The following is a 16,011-nucleotide window of genomic DNA, read 5'->3' as shown; positions in this document are numbered from 1 at the left end:
TTTGGGAGGCTGAGGTGAGTGGATCTCTTGAGCTCAGAAGTTTGAGACCAGCCTGGGCAACTTGGCGAACCCCCCCTGGCTCTACCAAAAATAAAAAATTAGCTGGGTCTGGTGGTGCACACCTGTAGTCACAGCTACTTGGGAGGGTGAGGTGGGCAGATCGCTCGAGCCTGGGAAGCAGAGGTAGCAGTGAGCCGAGGTCATGTCACTGCGGAGGTTGCAGTGAGCTGAGATTGCGCCACTGCACTCCAGCCTGGGTGACAGAGTGAGACCCTGTCTCAGAAAAAAAAACTGGGGGATGTTTGAAAGTGTCTAGTATACTACCTGGCACATAGTAGGCATTCAGTAAATGGTGACTTTATTATTTTTATTATTTTGAGATGGAGTCTCGCTCTGTCGCCTAGGCTGGAGTGCAGTGGTGCAATCTCAGCTCACTGCAACCTCCGCCTCCCTGGGTTAAGCAATTCTCATGCCTCAGCCTCCTGAGTAGCTGGGATTACAGGCTTGTGCCACCACACCCAGCTAATTTTTGTATTTTTAGTAGAGACATGGTTTCACCATGTTGACCAAGCTGGTCTCGAACTCCTGACCTCAGGCGATTTGCCCACTGCAGCCTCCCAAAGTGCTGGGGTTACAGGTGTGAGCCACCATGCCCAGCCCCAATGGCGACATTATTAATACTTGTTGAATTCCTTGCCCCACTATAGTTTAATAGTTAGGTAGGCAGACTCAGGAGTCATATTGCCAGGATTTGAATCCTAGATCTGCTTCTTACTAGCTGTGTAAACACATTGCTTTACCTATTTCTCTGTTTCCTCATTGTTAAAATGGAGTTAATAATACCTATTTCATAGGGTTGTGATGATTAAATGAGATAATTCATGTACAGTACCTGCTACATAGTAAGTGCTTAAGAAATGTTAGCTCATCCGGGCACAGTGGCTCATGCCTGTAATCTCAGCACTTTGGGAGGCTGAGACAGGTGGATCACAAGGTCAGGAAATCAAATCCATCCTGGCTAATACGGTAAAACCCCGTCTCTACTAAAAATACAAAAAAATTAGCCGGGCATGGTGGTGGCGCCTGTAGTCCCAGATACTCGGGAGGCTGAGGCAGGAGAATGGCGTGAACCCGGGAGGCGGAGCTTGCAGTGAGCAGAGATCGGGCCACTGCACTCCAGCCTGGGCGACAGATCGAGACTCTGCCTCAAAAAAAAAAAAAAAAAAAAAAAAAAAGAAATGTTAGCTCTCATTTTGGTGTTTTTCCTTTGAATTTATATTACAAGCAATTTTCCCTCACAGTTTAGCACTTATGTTATATATTCTTTAATTCAAGCTTTTTGATATTGTCACTCCAAGCAGAGAGATCACTGTTAGTTTTGTGGAGACTGTGCATTATACATTTATCTTTAGCCACAGTGCCTGGAACAACATTGGATATATAGTTGGCATTCAATATGTACTTAATTGATTTTATCACTGCTAAGTACATTTTTCTTGGTCTTGCGTTTGATAATAATAGCTATCTTTAATTGAGTGCTTTTATGTGCCGGACGTCGTTCTAAATTTAGCTTCGTATCATCTCATTTCATCCTCACAACAACCATATGAAGATTCTCTTATTATTTTCATTTTTTAGGCAAGGAAACTAAGGTATAGAGGAATGGAGCCTTTTACTCAAGATCACTCGGCCAGGAAGTAGCAGGACCAGGACAAGCATAGGCATAAGCAGTGTTTTCTTTTGTTTGTTTGTTTTTTGTTTTTTTTTTTTGAGACAGGGTCTTGCTCTCTCACCCAGGATGTGCCAATAGTACAGTGGTGCCACCATAGGTCACTGCAACCTTGAACTCAAGGGATCCCCCCACCTCCACCTTCCAAGTAGCTAGGACTACAGGCACGCACCACCACATCCAAGTAATTTTTAAATTTTTTGCAGAGACTGGCTCACTTTGTTGCCCAGGCTGGTGTCAAACTCCTGGGTTCAAGTGATCCTCCCACCTTGGCCTCCCAAAGTGCTGGAATTACAGGCATGAACCACCATGCCTGGCCATATAGGCAGTCTTAATTCAGAGCTATGCTGTTAACCGTTGAATATTCTGAAACTGGTATGGTTAAAGAGGAATTATACCTTTGATATTTAGTATCCATTTTCACTTTAGTCTAGAACTTTACTGTTATAGTACAGTGGCTATTTTTTAAAGTCAGGTTGAAGCACACGGTGACTCACACCTGTAATTCCAGCACTTTGGGAGGCCAAGGCAGGCGGATCATCTGAGGTCAGGAGATTGAGACCAGCCTGACCAACATGGTGAAACCCTGTCTCCACTAAAAATACAAAAATTAGCAGGGCATAGTGGCGGGCACCTGTAATCCCAGCTACTTGGGAGGCTGAGACAGGAGAATCACTTGAACCCGGGAGGCGGAGGCTGCAGTGAGCTGAGACTGCACCATTGCACTCCAGCCTGGGCAACAACAGCAAAACTCTGTCTCAAAAAAATAAAACATTTTTTTAAAAAGGTAATTTTCATTGTAGTGATATAAAAACAGAATGTAGGCTGGGTGCGGTGGCTCAAGCCTGTAATCCCAGCACTTTGGGAGGCCGAGACAGGCGGATCACGAGGTCAGGAGATTGAGACCATCCTGGCTAATACGGTGAAACCCCGTCCCTACTAAAAAATACAAAAAACTAGCCGGGCGAGGTGGCGGGCGCCTGTAGTCCCAGCTACTCGGGAGGCTGAGGCAGGAGAATGGTGTAAACCTGGGAGGCGGGGCTTGCAGTGAGCGGAGATCTGGCCACTGCACCCCAGCCTGGGGGACAGAGCGAGACCCCATCTCAAAAAAAAAAAAAAAAAAAAGACAGAATGTAAACATAATTTTCAGAGTAAAACACCGAGATGACTTCATTTTATAATCACCACATCGGCTATCATTTTCTCATTTGGTGTAAATAATGTTTTTTTGTTGTTGAATTTGTTTGTTTTTTTTTAAATACTGAATTAGAGCATTAGATCCTGTTAAATGAAGAGAAATCTTTTTCCTACCTCTGATGATAGTTACTTTCAATATAATTTGACTTTGCTTTGACTTTGCTTTGGATGAAGGTTCATTTGGAGATTCAGATTCTCCCAATATCAGCTAAAAGCACATAAGGAGTTTTCAGTTTAGAGTAGTTACTAGTGTGGATGTTAGCTGTAATGTATAACAAATTGATTTGCTTCATACTCTTTTAAAAGTTTTAGCCAAGATATGCTTTTTTAAAATGAGAGGTCAGTGATAGGAGACATTGAGTCCTAGTTGTTTTTTTGTTTTATTTTGTTTTGTTTTTGAGACGGAGTCATGCTCTGTTACCAAGGCTGGAGTGCAGTGGCACGATCGCAGCTTAGTGCAACCTCCGCTCCCGGGTTCAAGCAATTCTCCTGCCTCAGCCTCCTGAGTAGCTGAGACTACAGGCATGTGCCACCATGCCTGGCTAATTTTTGTATTTTTAGTAAAGACGGGGTTTTGCCACGTTGGCCAGCCTGGTCTCAAAACCCCTGACCTCAGGTGATCTGCCCACCTTGGCCTCCCAAAGTGCTGGGATTACAGGCATGAGCCACCATGCCCAGCAGAGTCCTAGTTTTAAAAGAACAAAATTGCTTACACAGAACTGAAGGACTTGTCTTTACCTTTGGCCTAGTCATCTGGTTTCTAGGATTATGTAACATTTCATAGGAAAAAACCAATTATTTTCCTCCAAAAAGTTATAGCACATCGATCTAACATAAAACCTTCATTTACTAAGATGCTTGGAAAAGGAGTTTTCTCATTAACCAAGTTAGCCAGAAGATTCAACTCATCCTGGTAAAAATTTTTCCAAAAAGCATCACTTGGCCAAGCACAGTGGCCCACGCCTATAATCCCAGCACTTTGGGAGGCTGAGGCAGGTGGATCACCTGAGGTCAGGAGTTTGAGACCAGGCTGACCAACATGGAGAAACCCCATCTCTACTAAAAATACAAAAAGTTAGCCAGGCGTAGTGGCACATACCTCTAATCCCAGCTATTCGGGAAGGTGAGGCAGGAGAATCGCTTGAACCTGGGAGGCAGAGGTTGTGGTGAGCCGAGATCGCACCATTGCACTCCAGCCTGGGCAACAAGAGCGAAACTCTGTCCCAAAAGAAAAAAGTGTCACTTTACTTTTTAAATTTTTATTCATTTGTCTATTTTTTGAGACAGAGGCTTGCTCTGTCGCTTAGGCTGGAGTGCAGAGGCATGATCATAGCTCACTGCAGCCTCAAACTCCTGGGCTGGAGTGATCCTCCTCTCTCAGCCTCTTGAGTAACCAGGACTACAGGCATGCGCCACCATGCTTGGCTAATTTTTAAATTTTTTGTAGAGGCAGTTCTCACTATGTTGCCCAGGCTGGTCTTGAACCCCTGGCCTCAAGTGATCTGCCCACCTTGGCCTCCCAAAGTGTTGGGATTGTAGGTGTGAGCCACTTTGCCTGGCCTCACTTTTCTTTTGATATTTTAAGTATGCTCAAGGGCAAATAAATGTATGTGTAAACATATTATTCCTTTGTGTGCTTTAGGTTTACTGAAGGATACATCTCTTAGATGCACAATACATGAGTCACCGAGTTACTAGTTTTGAACAAATCCCTGATGTTGGTGATAATAGAGGGCAATATACAAAAAGTTCTGCTTCTCCGGGTTCCAGTAAACTATGACACTGTTGTCCTTATGATTTGAGTTTTAGGGTGTCTGATACCTGAGTCTTGCTCAAAAATTTAAAGAAAATATCTTAATATTTAGGAATTTAGAAAGTGTTAAGGCTTAGATTCGTTCTGGTGCTTAGCTAGCAAATGACCCTATAATGTCCCCAACACCCCCACTTCCTCAACCCCTCCCTATCTCTACCCCCCAAATTCAGGTCATCCCAACAAAGGAAATCAGAAAAGTCTAGATGAGGAAGAGTTCTCCACTGAGAATATGCAGAGAACAGCTGATTATTAATTGATTTTTTTCATATTCTATAAAATTCCCATAGCTCTGTAGCTTATTTAATAAATTTTGATAGATGATTAATAACTTTAGCATACTTCTAAAGTTTCCAAGGAATGCTCTACTTTTTAAAGACAGTCAGTAAGACGAGACCTATTTCCTTGACTTTTTTGTCAGGTCTACCTTTGTGTGTCATCATATATTCAACTATTTTCTGGATGGGTGTGTGTGTGTTGGGAGGAGTTATACATACACAAAAATGAGTAGAATGCGGTCCCTGCCTTCTAGAGGCATATAGTCAGTCCAGTCCTGTTTGTACCTTGCATTTATGAAGTTAAGAAAGTCACAGGTGGAACCTTTCTAAGCCAAACTTCTGGGTTGCAAAAGTACTCATTGGTTACACAGCATAATTCTGCGACTGGAGCTATTTCACTGTTACTGAATTTTGGAATTGAGCAGTGGTGGGAGTACTTAGAGATCATTTAGTTCTCACATAGTTGTAAGGATTTAATGAGAGAAAATAAAAACCTTACACAAATAGTTTAAGTATTCAGTAAATGTCAGTGAAATCTGAATATCATCTATAATTGGTGAAAAAGAGACCCAGTCAAAAGAAATGACTTGCTTAGTGCCATGCATGTAGTTAGTCGTCAAGTCTGGCTTAGATTTCAGGCCTCATTATTCCTAGCTTATATTCTTCATTCATGTCTTCTGCCTCAAAGAGCTTGCCAGAATGTAAAAGGGAGGCTAACTCAATTAATCAATAATTAATTATGTATCACCTGGGTGCCTGGCACTCTGCTGGACTCTAGTGAGTACAGAGGAGTATTCCCATAGGTGCCAGGGAGCTGGAGAAGGGAGCAGGTTAGAGGAAGGACATCAGCCTATCTGGAGCAGAGAGCTATTAAGTTAGGGAGGTATCAGATAAGTAGGGTGGGGCTAAGTGGAACACTGGGAAATCTAGGACTGCCCTGTGTGACTACATTCTTTTTCCTGTAAGAGTCAGCCTTTTGAGAGAATGTAATGTGGCACATTCCACTGGAGTTAGCCCTGAGTTTGAATTCTGCTTGTAATGACACTCTGCTCAAAACTTACCAGTGATTTCCCATTTCATTAAAATTCAAAGTCCTCATAATTGTTTGCAAGGCCCTATACAATCTGGGTCCCTACTACCTTCTTGGCCACCTCTTTACTGTCTCTTGCTTACTCTGCTCTAGCCACCCTGGCCTCCATCATATCAAGCACCCTTGCTTTGGGGACTTTGTACTGATTACTCTCTTCTCCTAGAATGCTTCTCCCCAAGATAGCTGTGTGGCTTGATCTTTCACTTTGGATCTCTGCTCAGTGTCACCTTATCAGAGAGGTCTCTCTGACCACTGTATATAACTAGTATCCTCTACTCAGCACTGTCACTTCAGCCCTTACCTGAATTTATTTCTAGTTATACTCTGACCACTCTGTATAACTAGTATGCCCACCGCTGTCACTTCAGCCCTTACCTGAATTTATTCTCTTTATATAACTTATCACTACCTGATATGTTTATTACCTCTTTTCCTTAGAAGACTCTCGAAGGCAGGTGTCTTCTAGGACATGGAATAGTGTAGAGTAGGTCCTCTACTCTGAATGAATGACTGACTGACATTGAATGAGTTCTGTTAACTCTCACGAGCCTCATTGTGCTCATATGCAACAATGGAATAATAATGCTTACTTAAAGGATTTTTGGAGTCAAATAAGTTAATGCTTGTCAAACCCAGTGTCTAGTACATCATAGTAGATGCTCAATAAATGAAAATCCATGCCCTCTTTCATACATTATTTTTATGGCTGTCCAGTTAATAGCTTTAGTGGTATCCTGATTCCCATTTGACTTAGATAAGAAGGACATACCACATGTTAGCGATGAAGAAAAGTGGTTGTCACACATAATGCTATCTTAGCAGAATGCAGTAATTATAGTGCTTATAATTAGAACCATGGAACCACTGAGCTATAGGTAATCCTCACTTAGTAGAATAGATATATTTTAGATAAGTCTTGTCAAAAGGCAAATTTTGAATTAAGTGAATCCTATATTTCTGTTATAAAACTGGAATCACATTTTTGTTAGGAAAACATGGTCTCAAGATGAAATCATAATCTGAAGTGCTACCACCCTATATATACTTGACTCTGGAAATGTTTGCTTTGTATCTCCAACAATGCAGTAATTTTGGCTAGGGAGAAATAGCTTGTATTTACTACTAAGGACTGAGTTGTTCCATTTCTGTTTAGGAATAGAAGCATCCAGCAATCAGTTAGAAGATTTTTGCCTAATCGTTGCTTCTTACCAGATTTAGGACTATTAGCATGTCATTAGTATTGTAAGGTAACTGATACTTAATAAATTTTAGCTTACTTTTTTACTAATCTTGGTGACCAAATTGGGGACACGATTATGACTGTGTCCCCCAAATATTGTTATTTTAAAGAGTACCATTACCAAAAAGTGAATTTGGAACAATTAATTTTTAAATTTCAAAATTCTAGTAAGTGAGGATTCTTTCTTGTTGGACATGGGAGCATTATATGTATACTGTTTCTATAATATTCACAAATTATACAATATACATCGGTTTCCTCATTTTCTTCCACTGAACTAGTCATTTAGCAGGCTGGTGTTTCACAAGTGAAACTGGCATTAATCCAGAGAGGATAGAAAGGGCTCTCACAAAGAAGGCTGAATGGCTGGAAGAGCCATTATGTTATGTTATTTCTTGAAGTTCTATTGAAACTTGATGGTAAGTGTGTTACTTCTGGGCAATGAGTACTCTATTCATATGTTCTGTACTCCAGCTACTTGTAATAGAAGACAGTGAATGCTCTTGGAAAGCAAGGAAGCAAACGAGAAATCATGTAACGAACTTCCAACCTCTGTGAATGAATAAATCTCCCCCATCCTCACCAGCAACCAGAAAAAGAAAATAGAAAGTAAGGCATAAAAGAAATGAAGGGCTGTATTGTTACAGAAATCAGTAAGGGACAGGAGTGTTCAGAGTCCCAGGCAGGCTGGTATTAGAGTATTCCTCCTTATTGATAGATGATCAGTTCCTCTGGACCTCTGCTTTCTTGGTCTAGGATAGGAGTTAAACATCTAGGATTCAAACATTACCATTCCTAGTCTTAGCAAATATCTAGGAAAAGGTAGAGAAGGCTGAACAAAACCATATATTTGACTGTATGATGGTATAGACAGCACAGTTGAAAGAACATAACCATTGGAATCTGATGTACTGGGCATTGAATTTTTGCTCTGCTACTTATTAATTGTATATGCTTGTATAAGGTACTCAGCCTCTCTAAATACACTTCCTTACCTGCAAAATGAAAGTGTATCTATTAAGGGTGGCTCACGCCTATAATCCCAGGACTTTGGGAGGCTGAGGCGGTTGGATCACAAGGTCAGGAGATCGAGACCATCCTGGCTAACATAGTGAAACCCTGTCTCTACTAAAAATAAAAAAAAAAAAAATTAGCCAGGCGTGGTGGTGGGCGCCTGTAGTCCCATCTACTCAGGAGGCTGAGGCAGGAGAATAGCATGAACCCCGGAGGTGGAGCTTGCAGTGAGCCGAGATCGTGCCACTGCACTCCAGCCTGGGTGACAGAGCGAGACTCTGTCTCAGAAAAAAAAAAAGAAAGTATATCTACTTGAGATTGCTGTTGTGAAAATTAAAAACAGAATGTATACAAAGCTCTTAGTGTATAGTGCCTGGCACTTAGAGGTGCTCAATTGGTGGCAACCCATTATTAGTAATAAGTATACATTGTCTTTCCAAAAATATTTGCTATAGAAAAATTATTGTATTTGATTTGATTTTTTTTTTTATTGTTGCAAATTGATATCTGGCCTAGAGGCCCTGCTAAAGGTGTTGAAATTTTTAACCATTGCAATAGGAGATCTAGGAAAACTAGCAAATTTTGGGGGGATGATAAACAAAACCACCACCTTCTACTTAGTGACATAGTTACTCTATAGGAGAAAGGTGAACCTTATAATTAGTTTTTGGAGGAATGTATGTGTCAAGGTTTTGATCATAGCGTGGTCTCTGTTAGTTGCATGTATTAATACTTATTCTGAATGTGAAGAGACCAGGGATCTTAGAAGTAGGGTACTCATGATGAATGTATTTTTCTTTTAAATAAATCTTTTTCTTCCTATCTCCCCAGCTGCTCAGATAAAGAATTTGATGAGCCAGCTAGGAACTAAGCAGGACTCAAGCAAGCTACAGGAAAATCTGTGAGTAACTTCCTGACAAGGTTGGGTTTTGTGAGGGCCATTTGAGGACACAGTGTCCTTGCTGCACGGCAGCTTAGGTTTCACGTCTGGGAAGTCAGAATGAGAGGCGGTGGGTCATGAGATAATAGTTGGATCTAAAAGAGGGGCAACAAAGTATATTAATGGATTGTGATTTCACTGCCTTTCAAAGTCCTTGAACTCTGGTTCTTTCTCCTCTTGGGCAGTTTAGCAGAACAATTTAAGGAAGTAGAAAAGGGAATTTGTACCGCTATTAAACTATATTCTACTCACAACTCTGCCTAAATGAGCTTCCTCGTTGGCGTAGGACTCTGTATGATCTAGTCTAACTGGATTTCCAACTACAGTCAGCCTTCCATATCCGTAGGTTCTGCACCTGTGGGTTCAACCAACCACAGATAGAAAATATTCAGAAAAAAGGTCTCTATGGAAGATGTACAGACTTTTTTCCTTGTCATTACTGAAACAATATAGTATAACAATTATTTACCTAGTATTTACATTGTATTGTGTCCAGAGTTGGTTCCTTCTGGTGGGTGCTTGGTCTTGCTGACTTCAACAATGAAGCTGCAGACCTTCGCAGTGACTGTTACAGCTCTTAAAGGTAGTGCAAACCCAAAGATTGAGCAGCAGCAAGATTTATTGTAAAAAGCAAAACACAGCTTCCACAAGGTGGAAGGGGACCTGAGCAGGTTGCTGCTGCTGGCTGGTGTGGCCAGCTTTTATTCCCTTATTTGTTCCCACCCATGTCCTGCTGATTGATCCATTTTACAGAGTGCTGATTGGTCCTTTGTACAGAGTGCTGATTGGTCCATTTTGCAGAGCACGGATTGGTCCATTTTACAAACCTCTAGCTAGCCACAGAGAGCTGATTGGGGCATTTTACAGTCCTAGCTGCAGAGTGCTGATTGATGCATTTTACAGTCCTCTTGTAAGACAGACAATTTCTCAGAGTTCCCACCCAATCCAGAAGTCCAGCTGGCTTCACCTCTCAGTATTAGGTAGTGTAATCTAGAGATGATTTAAAGTATATGGAAGGGGGTGCCGGGTGCAGTGGCTCACGCCTGTAATCCCAGCACTTTGGGAGCCTGAGGCGGGCAGATCACCTGAGGTCAGGAGTTCAAGACCAGCCTGGCCAACATGATGAAACCCCATTTCTACTAATAATACAAAAATCAGCTGCTCGTGGTGGCAGGCACCTGTAATCCCAGCTACTGAGGAGGCTGAGGCAGGAAAATAGCTTGAACCCAGGAGGCGGAGGTTGCAGTGAGCCAGGATTGCACCATTGCACTCCAGCCTGGGCAACAAGAGTGAAACTCTGTCTCAAAAAAATAAAAATAAAAAATAAAGCATACAGGCCGGGTGTGGTGGCTCATACCTGTAATCCTAGCACTCTGGGAGGCCGAGGTGGGCAGATCAGCTGAGGTCGGGAGTTCAAGACCAGCCTGACCAACATGGTGAAACCCCATGTCTACTAAAAATACAAAAATTAGCTTGGCATGGTGGCACATGCCTGTAATCCCAGCTACTCTGGAGGCTGAGGTAGGAGAATCACTTGAACCTGGGAGGTGGAGGTTGCAGTGAGCTGATATTGCACCATTACACTCCCAGCCTGGGTGACAACAGCAAAACTCCGTCTCAAAATAAATAAATAAATAAATAAATAAATAAATAAATAAATAAATAAAGTATATGGAAGGGTATGCATAGGTTCTATGCAAATGTTATGCAATTTTATATCAAGGATTTGACAGGAGGAGGCCCTGGAACCAGTCCCCCATGGATACTGAGGGACTACTGCGTATATATTATTAGCAAAATGTAATCAGAATGGCCCAAGGGGAGCCTGAGGGAGAGAATAGTAGACTGATAGTAGGAACTCCTGATTCTTTTTATCACATCCTCTTCTGCACCATTTCTGCTTTTAGTGCTGTTCTTCATCTTTAAAATGTACTGAGCAAGCTGGGAGCAGTGACTCACACCTGTAATCCCAGCACTTTGGGAGGCCGAGGCGGGTGGATCACGAGGTCAGGCGATCGAGACCATCCTGGCTAACATGGTGAAACCCCGTCTCTAATAAAAATACAAAAAATTAGCCAGGCATGGTGGCACGTGCTTGTAGTCCCAACTACTCAGGAGGCTAAGTAAGGCAGGGGAATCGCTTGAACCTGGGAGGCGGAGGTTGCAGTGAGCTGAGATCACATCACTGCACTCCAGCCTGGGTGACAGAGCAACACTCTGTCTCAAAAAATATATATACAAAAATTAGCTGGGCGTGGTGGTACGCACCTGTAGTCACAGCTGCTTAGGAGGCTGAGGCAGGAGAATTGCTTGAACCCAGGAGGCAGAGGTTGGAGTGAGCCAAGATCGTGCCACTGCCCTCCAGCCTGGCGACAGAGCAAGACTCCGTCTCAAAATAAATAAATATATATATAAAATATACATATAAAATAATATATAATATATAAATGTATAAATATAAAATATATCTATGTATATATCTATATATGTATGTGTCTATATATGTGTATCTATGTATGTACATATATATGTGTGTATATATATATCGAGCATTATTTTTTGTTTCCTACCCTAGACAATGTGAGGTGAGAGAATGACTATTATTTGTGAGCTTTTCCAGGGAAATGTGAAATATCTCTGGGTATTTTAGTATTACCTGGGATATTCAAGCTACTGATTGAGTCCCTCTTGCTTTTTACTCCTTTTTTAAAAATCCTAGAGGCCCATTTGCAGTCCAAAAAAAACATTAATAATTAGTAGTGTGGTGTGTTAGCCCATTTGGGCTACTATAACAAAACACCATAAACTGAGTAGTTTATAAACAACAACTTTATTTCTCATAGTTCTGGAGGCTGGGAAATCCAGTTTCAAGGTGCTGGCAGATACAGTCGGATGAGGGCCTACCTTTTCATAGGTGGTGCCTTCCTCTTGTGTCCTCACTTGGTGGAAGAGGCAAGGCAGCTCTTTGGGGCCTTTTTCATAAGGACACCAATTCTATTCATGGGGGCACCACTCTCATGATCTAATCACCCTCCAAAGGACCCCATCTCCTAATATTATCATCTTGGGAATTAGGATTTCAACATATGAATTTTGCAGGGACACTAACATTCAGATCATAGCATGTGGTTTCACTGTTGTCCCAGAAAGCCTTTGTAGAAATGGCTGGATAGTAGAGGAAACCACAAATGAAAGGAGTACTTTTTGTATTTCTACTACTTTCAGTTCCACTTAATATATTACATATTCTTTCCTCTTTAATTCCCCTTCCTCCCTACTCCTTTTGTATTTTTAACAGGTAGGGCTTCTTTGTTTTGGAGGGAAGAGCCAGAAAGTCAGGTATAAAGAGCAGGTAGGAAGCCAAGGATAAGGCTAGAAAAGAGCCAGCTTTTTTTTTTTTTTTTTTTTTTGAGACGGAGTCTCGCTCTGTCGCCCGGACTGGAGTGCAGTGGCCGGATCTCAGCTCACTGCAAGCTCTGCCTCCCGGGTTCACGCCATTCTCCTGCCTCAGCCTCCCGAGTAGCTGGGACTACAGGCACCTGTCACCTTGCCCGGCTAGTTTTTTGTATTTTTTAGTAGAGATGAGGTTTCACCATGTTAGCCAGGATGGTCTCGATCTCCTGACCTCGTGATCTACCCGTCTCAGCCTCCCAAAGTGCTGGGATTACAGGCTTGAGCCACTGTGCCCGGCCAAGAGCCAGCTTTTTAAAGCAAGACCATGGGATTAGATCTTTGGAGGTTGTTCCCTAGGGTAGGTAGGAAGCTATGCTTTTAATACACATTTCATCTAACTGTCTGTGCCTAGATTCTAGTCAGTGGACTATGGCAGTAATAAGAGAGTTCAGTATGTTTAAACTACTTGATTTAGATGTGGGCGGCAATTGTTCTTTTTATATTTTTATGAGAACTGCTGATATGCTTTTCTTCTCTTCCCAAAGAGTTAAAATTCCTGATCTGTGCTTTCTTCAGCAGATTATTAAAGCAGATTGTTTCTGCTCAGTGAAGGTACCTTGAAGTGGGTTTGCCTGGGTAATATTTTTGGAATTTTGTTGTGAACCTGGGCATCTAGGGACTCATTTCTTCAAATGGCCCTTGATTCCCTACATTATGAGACACTTTGAGAACAAAGTGGTTCTGAGTATAACCCTCTCAAGAAGTGACAACATCCTGAAACATATCTTTTCTCTCTTAGGCAACAGTTACAACACTCTACAAATCAGCTCGCCAAGGAAACAAATGAATTGCTGAAGGAATTAGGGTCCTTGCCCCTTCCCTTATCTACTTCAGAACAGGTTGGTATTTTCTGTTTTGTTTATTAATAGGAAAGGACTTTGTGTTAGTAGAAAGGCAGTATGTAGAACAAAAAAAAAAATAAGTTGGCCTTTGGTGCTAGATTGATAGACGTCCTCTGCACCTTAGTTTCTTATCCATAAAGTGGGGGATATGTGATTGTTGGGGCAATAGAAAGAATGTGTGCACCATATGTGGCAAAGTGCCTGCGTTTAGTAGGTAATCAATATGTGGTGGCTGCTGCTATTATTAATAACATATTATTAATATATTAATAAAATGGAGTTAACTGAAGAGGAATCTCAACGTTTACATCTCTTTGGGGTTTGGCTAGCAGTTTTATGTTTGTAGGTTTGCTCCTTTCTCCTAGTCTTTTTTTTTTTTTTTAATTATTATTTTTATGTTGTTGTTTTAGAAACAGGGTCTCCCTCTGTCACTCAGACTAGAGCGCAGTGGTGCAGTCATAGCTCACTGCAGCCTCCCACTTCTGGGCTCAAGCAGTCCCCTCCCCTCAGCCTCCTGAGTAGCTGTGACTACAGGCATGTGGCAATGTGGCACCACACCCAGCTAATTTTAACAATATTTTTGTACAGACAGCATCTTTGTTTCCCAGGGTAACTTGTGGTTTCAAGCAGTCCTCCCACCTCAGCCTCCCAAAGTGTTGGGATTACAGGCGTGAGCCACCATGCCCAGCCTTCCTAGTTTGTTTTGTATCCATTATCTATAAATTTTAATGAAACATCTTTCTTTCATGTTTTGCAGTTACCTTGAGGTTCTGTCATGAGTTATTCATAGGTCTCACTCAGGTTAAGGAACTGCTCAGGGAAAAACGGTTCTCTTTTCAAGTCATTTTCTTCAGTGGCCATTTAAATCCTTTAGAAACACACAATTTTTACTGAGATTCATTGTTCCGTTAATATGCAACATTCCTGAAGTCAGATGTGTCCCTTCTTCATCGTGGCTTGACTTGTCATTCATGATGTACCTCAGGTCTCCAGTAAAAAAAACTTTCTGCATCTACCTTCCTATTATGATTCTGTTTTGCTTTTAGCTTCTATACCATTTGTGGTGGCACTTAACTTTTATTGCTTTTTTAGTTTTATTTTATTTTTGAGATAGGGTATTACTGTGTCACCCGGGCTGAGTGCAGTGGCAATCGTAGCTCACTGCAACCTTGAACTCCTGGGCTCAAGGGTTCCTCCCACCTCAGCCTCCTGAGTAGCTGGAACCACAAGTGTGCACCACCACACCTAGCTAAATTTTTAAATTTTTTGTAGAGATGGGGTCTTGCTACGTTTTCCAGGCTAGTCTCAAACTCCTGGGCTCAAGTGATCCTCCTGCCTTGGCCTTCCAAAGTACTGGGATTACAGACATGAGCCACTGTGCTTGGCCTTTATATTGCTTTTTATTACTGAACTTTTTAAATGATAATGTTCTATATCTGATGGCTCTGAAGACAAAGCCTTTCAACTTCCCTGTCCTGGGTTGTTTTTCAAAGTGTGGGTTGTGGGTAGTGGAACATGAAGTCATTTTAGTGTATTAAGATGAGCATTTAAAAAATCTTAAATGGAGTAGAAGTATCAGAGTCTATACTATGTAATAATGGCAAATATTGTTTTTTTTTTTTTTTTGAGACGGAGTCTCGCTCTGTCGCCCAGGCTAGAGTGCAGTGGACGGATCTCAGCTCACTGCAAGCTCTGCCTCCCAGGTTTATGCCATTCTCCTGCCTCAGCTTCCCGAGTAGCTGGGACTACAGGCGCCCGCCACCTCGCCTGGCTAGTTTTTTGTATTTTTTTTTAGTAGAGACGGGATTTCACCGTGTTAGCCAGGATGGTCTTGATCTCCTGACCTCGTGATCCGCCCGTCTCGGCCTCCCAAAGTGCTGGGATTACAGGCTTGAGCCACCGCGCCCGGCCAGTAAATATTGTTATATGAAACTTTTGTTTCATACATACATATGTTTACGTATGTATGGATCACAATGTCAAATTCTTTTTTTTCTTTTGAGACGGAGTCTTGCTCTGTCACCCAGGCTGGAGTGCAGTAGCACAATCTTGGCTTACTGCAACCTCCGCCTCCCAGGTTCAGGTGATTCTGCTGCCTCAGCTTCCCAAGTAACTGGGATTGCAGGCACCCACCACCACGCCTGGCTAATTTTGTATTTTTTTTTTTTTTTTTTTGAGACGGAGTCTTGCTCTGTCGCCCAGGCTGGAGTGCAGTGGCTCACTGCAAGCTCCGCCTCCCGGGTTCATGTGATTCTCCTGCCTCAGCCTCTGGAGTAGCTGGGACTACAGGTGCCCGCCACCTCACCCAGCTATTTTTTTTGGTATTTTTTAGTAGAGACAGGGTTTCACCATGTTCGCCAGGATGGTCTCAATCTCCTGACCTCGTGATCCACCCGTCTCGGCCTCCCAAAGTGCTGG

At 42.2% G+C, this 16,011-nt stretch overlaps 1 protein-coding gene across 2 annotated transcripts in view; it reads left to right on the top strand.

The window, feature by feature from the left end:
• Positions 1–16,011, top strand: part of STX12 (syntaxin 12) — a 52,750-nt gene that overhangs the window by 8,257 nt on the left and 28,482 nt on the right. For both annotated transcript variants that reach the window (XM_023219489.3, XM_023219490.1), the window contains exons 2-3: positions 9,190–9,259; positions 13,491–13,590. In XM_023219489.3, the coding sequence (XP_023075257.1) occupies positions 9,190–9,259; positions 13,491–13,590 (170 nt within the window). The remainder of the gene's footprint in view (positions 1–9,189; positions 9,260–13,490; positions 13,591–16,011) is intronic.

Source organism: Piliocolobus tephrosceles, chromosome 1 (genome assembly GCF_002776525.5).
Source record: "Piliocolobus tephrosceles isolate RC106 chromosome 1, ASM277652v3, whole genome shotgun sequence".
NCBI classification, from domain to species: domain Eukaryota; kingdom Metazoa; phylum Chordata; class Mammalia; order Primates; family Cercopithecidae; genus Piliocolobus; species Piliocolobus tephrosceles.
Note: the sequence above shows the minus strand (reverse complement) of the source record. Positions and strands in the feature narration are given on the sequence as shown.